This window comes from Sinocyclocheilus grahami, unplaced genomic scaffold, assembly GCF_001515645.1.
Source record: "Sinocyclocheilus grahami isolate Dianchi unplaced genomic scaffold, SAMN03320097.WGS_v1.1 scaffold1247.1, whole genome shotgun sequence".
Classification (NCBI taxonomy): Eukaryota; Metazoa; Chordata; class Actinopteri; order Cypriniformes; family Cyprinidae; genus Sinocyclocheilus; species Sinocyclocheilus grahami.
The window spans coordinates 221,065-225,997 of record NW_015506426.1 but is presented as its reverse complement, the minus strand read 5'-3'; the positions used below and the strand labels follow the sequence as shown (position 1 = coordinate 225,997).

Genomic DNA, 4,933 nt, shown 5'->3' with positions numbered 1-4,933 from the left:
CGATCCCGGGGGGCTACCGACGTGGGGGGGGTCTCAATCGAAAGCGGGCCTCTAGACGTACACTCGATTCGCGTTCGAGAGGGTTCCTCGAGCTGAAGGGATCCCCTGAATTTGGTGGAGATCCACCGGCGCGTTTGCGAGGTAGTGACACCAGTCAACACTTTTCCTTCAGTAGGAGGTCTCTTGTTCAGGCCGTAAGTGCACTGCGAAGTGGACTTCACATGATATTCCACCATGATTCCAGTTCCAAGGGAACATACACGTTACATTCAAAGGGCATTAAAGTGCGCGAGACGTGAATTTATATTTATTTATTTACAGAGGTGTATTATGTCACACTTCTCTAGTAAGTTTCGTCTGTGTGTGAAGATAGTAGCGCAAATCCGTGTGTGTGTGTGTGTGTGTGTGTGTGTGTGTGTGAATATATACACACACACACGGTTTTAACACTTTGATGCTGGAATAAATTTTTTTTTAAAAAAGAACATGAAATAATGACTTATGTAACTCTGTGCCTCTCTGATGCATTAAACTGGACGCTGAGCTCAGTGTGTTTGGGAGCAGAGAGCCTCGTGATTGGCTGTGTGATTGGCCGAGCCCGGTTGTGATTGGCTGATTAGACTCACGGCGAGAGGATCGGCTGTGAAAGCGGCGACACTATTCCTCATCTCGTTCTCACTGCCGCGCAGAGGAATCAGAGACACGTTACCGAAGCGAGTGTCCAGCGGCGCAGAGCGACTCGCCACGCGAGACTTCAACCACTCCGCCGGCCAAACACGACCTCCGTTCTGAGAGAGAGAGAGAGAGAGAGAGAGAGAGAGAGAGAGAGAGAGAGAGAGAGAGAGAGAGAGAGACAGAGAGAGACAGAGAGAGAGAGAGAGAGAGACAGAGAGAGAGAGAGAGAGAGAGAGAGAGAGAGTCAATAAACGAAAGAAGAAGAACAGCAGGGCAGCGCAGCGCGAGCTCACCAGAGCAGATGCGTTTACACAAACACTAAACAGCGCTGTGAGATCCAGTGTGAAGTACTTGAATTCAGCGAACAACACAAACAAATTGCTGATTTAAACGAGTTTAAAGGCAGATGAAACAGTGCTGACAAACAGGAGAAACACTGTGTGAAGGCTTTTCAATCTACAGATCGACCATCATTTACTGTAATAACACTAAAAGCACCATGGTATTGTGTCAGAAACATTGGAACTCGTATCGAATTTTATTATATTATTAATGTAGACATGTATTAAATGTATTAAAGCGATTAAGCTATAGCGTTTGTGCATTTATACTAACTGTAGGCTATTTAGAATACTGGTTTTCATACAACACAGGCAACACAAACCTGTTTCTTAATTTGAAACAATATTACTCATTAGAACATGCATCAAATTTTCTATTAAGATATTATTTTGTTAAGGAAAAGTGTAAAGAATTCAAAAACATGAAGTGCTTGTCATGTTCTGACCATAAAGAGTAGTTTAAAACCACAAGTAACTATCTGGTTTCTACAACTTTAAATTTGGAGAAAAATCTGCCTTTAAACCTTAAAAAAAAAAAAATTTGACATTTATCATGATAATTATCGATATCGACTGATATGAAAAAAATTATGATGATAATTTTTTTGGCCATATCGCCCAGCCCTACATGCAACACATGCAGCATATCTGATCCGTCAGGCTTTTCTGTAAATCAGTGAGATCTTTATAACAGTGCAGCAGATACTGACATAAAATGATCTAAATATCAGTCGTTGCTCTATATCTCCAATAATAAGATGAGAGGGAAATGCTCCAAACATATAATGCAGTGATTGAGAGCTGAAGAAATAAAGGCTCCTCAGAAGATGTGAGATGTTCTGGAGGCTTGTGAAGATCATTCCTCCGCTGAGGAACAGTGAAAGTAAAGCTTCTGGAAACAAACGCTCCTCAAAAGATCCTGAGGATCAGATTTGAGACTCTAAAACATGATTGATGGAGAATCAAGTAAAGCTGAGCTGCTTCAGTCCAGTAAGAGTTCATCTGGAGATATTACTAACAATATCAAAGTTATGAGACTTTTCAGCAAATTTTTGATCATGTTGATCATTCAGAGGTCTTTGTGTATCAAATGTGCTTCAGCAGGCTTTATAGGGCTAATGAACGCTGATGTGATCCTCTCAGACTGACCTGTATGCTCATGAATGTAGCAAACCACTCCCTCATTTCATTCTGTGTGTCACAGCAGAGATACCTGAGACAGAAACACATCAAAACACACATAATGTTTTTAGAGGGCAATGTCACACCATATGAACATTATTCACAGAGAATTAAAATGCATACTGACATGTCTGTGTGAGTGTGAGAGAGAGAGAGAGAGAGAGAGAGAGAGAGTGAGTGTGTGTGTGTGTGTGTGTGTGTGTGTTCTCACCACTGCTGTCTCTCCTGCTTTTCCTGTTTCTCACTTTCATAGACGACTGTGAGACCCCAACTACAGACAGACAGAGAGATTAAAGGGTTAAACACCACTTGATTTCCACAGATGATCATGTCTAGATGTTCTTAAATGAGGAGAAACTCTGAATCTGGAGTGTGTAGAGCTCAAATGCAGCTGATGATGCAAAGAGCCAGATGGGAGTTTTTGGTCTGATTGGCTGAGATGCTGTAAATGAATCTGGCCTGATCGTGCACTACACTGACATCTCTTATGAAGCAGCTCGTCTCGATGTAATTTGAATAAGTCTCTGAATAAAACTGCACTGTTTTTTCTCTATAGTCCAACTGTATGAGTCATAAACGCCTGATGGATCAAATATGATGCTGAACAAAAATTTTTTTTTTTTAGGTTTTCTTGAACTGTTCCATTTCAAAACATTAGATTTCTTGGACTATTTCATATGTCAGGCTTCACAGCACTGGTTAAACAGCACTGAATCGGAGCGCCTCTGACTCACACTGACACCTGCTGGTCAGAAATCACAGCACATCCGCTTCTGCTGAACATTTGCACTATTATGAGTTTCAAAAGCAGCTTTGGAGAAAATCATGTTAATGCATGAAACAAAACCCTAGATGTCATGAGCACCTTAACATGCTGTCTAGTTAGAAAGCTCACTAGGGTTTAGAACAGATTCAGTTCAAGATTTATTCTCACCATGTTGGTGGACGGAGCTTCTTTTTCATGCCGTGATAGACTTTCAGACACTTGACGGGCCACTCTCTCTCGGGACGATTACTCTACAGAAACAGAGAGAGAAAGAGAGATAAACCTACTGAAACACACACGCTCACTCCATCTAGAGCCCAAAACTACAGGAAAACCACCACCTGAGAACCCATTAAACCAGAGCAAGAGAGAGCAGTGGACACTAAATGTCTACACACACACACTCCTACTGTTTCCACATAAAGTGAATTAATGACCACAGACGACCAAACCCTGAAGGAACCGCTCTCACACACACTATCTGTACTCACACACTGCAGCTCTGGGCTTTGCAGCTTTTGCAGATTCTGTGTATGACAGTTTCAAAGCAGAACATCAATCACTCGTTTGCTCTTACACACTTAAGATTATAATCACTAACTCAAACCATAAATAAAATAAGCATTATAAACTGAAATAAAATACACAAAAACTTCATTTTATTTCAGATAGTAGGCAAGGCAACATTTCTTATTTTTATTTAACTTTACCTTAAAATAATATAAAACTATATAGTAATAAATAAATATAAAATTACTAAAACTTTAAAATCAACATGAAAACTAAAAATTAAAATTAAAAACTATTTTCTAATACTATTATTGTATTTATTGTTTGATGCCATATCAGCAGCAATGGCTATGTTTGTGGCAAAATCAACAGTATTATGATTACAATATCATTTCAACACTATGTTTACAATAATTAAAAAAAAAATCTTAAAAATAATCAACATACAAAAATATACATATATACGCTTTCAATTTAATGTTTGACAAAAAAAATTCTTATTCCAGGAGAAACCTTTTTAAAAATGTCCATCAACATGTTTTCTGAATAAAAATGCTGTCCATATCATTTAAAACTGGGGTCTTTCTATATTTTACACATTACTTTTTTTAATAAATCCAAAATTTACATAAATCACAAAATAGTTTCACTTCCTCTTTCAATAAATAGAAATGAGACTTGCGTGCCCAATTCAACATGTGTGACCAGGTCAATATCTTCTTTCAAAATGCTAACAATAATTAACTCCTTGATTTAGTACTGGGTTCACCTCATATCGTTTGTAATATATGCATTTATTCCATTACATTTAATAATAATAATAATACGTCAGTGATACTAAAATAACACTGACTATGTTTACATGCACAGCAAATTCAGTTTAAGGTCTATATCCGGATTATGATGTTTATATGCGTGCAGGCATCAGAATATTCCTGTGTACTTGATTTTTGTAAGTCTGCTGATATGGATTTTCTGAATAATGTTCAGAAACCGAATCAGATTGAAACAGCACTAATCAGAATATTGCAGAATTCCAATTAACAGCTGATGTGTTACATGTGTGACGTCACATCACTGACATCAGTGTCCAGCTGAACTATTACTCATGTCACATGTGCGGAGGTCAGGCAGAGGTCAGGCAGAGGTCATTCACATTCTGAGGATCAGAGATGCTGGAGAATGACCACGTTTTTGGTGCAAATCATTTTAGTGAAGGTTTAAAGTGGCCTTCAGGGATCCAAATGAAATGATTAAACGAACACGTCCGACAAACACACACACGCTTACCCGGACTTCTTTATAGAGTCTGAGCGAGGTGCTGGTTAGGATGAAGTATCGGTCATTGAAGCTCCCGGTGCTCAAACCCAGAAGACTCCTCTCCTCTCTGAACTTCATCATACCGTGTTTGGACACCTCCACTTTACTGGCTGTACCACACACACACACACACACACAC

The 4,933-nt window shown here is 39.1% G+C and overlaps 1 protein-coding gene across 1 annotated transcript in view; it reads right to left on the bottom strand.

Moving 5' to 3' along the window:
* Window positions 1-462: 462 nt before the first annotated feature.
* Window positions 463-4,933, bottom strand: part of LOC107568464 (arf-GAP with Rho-GAP domain, ANK repeat and PH domain-containing protein 1-like) — a 35,962-nt gene continuing 31,491 nt past the window's right edge. The window contains exons 18-23 of the mRNA XM_016254434.1: window positions 4,765-4,904; window positions 3,456-3,491; window positions 3,133-3,215; window positions 2,410-2,469; window positions 2,166-2,229; window positions 463-788 (exon numbers count right to left, since the gene is read on the bottom strand). Of these exons, the coding sequence (XP_016109920.1) occupies window positions 546-788; window positions 2,166-2,229; window positions 2,410-2,469; window positions 3,133-3,215; window positions 3,456-3,491; window positions 4,765-4,904 (626 nt within the window). The 3' untranslated portion in view covers window positions 463-545. The remainder of the gene's footprint in view (window positions 789-2,165; window positions 2,230-2,409; window positions 2,470-3,132; window positions 3,216-3,455; window positions 3,492-4,764; window positions 4,905-4,933) is intronic.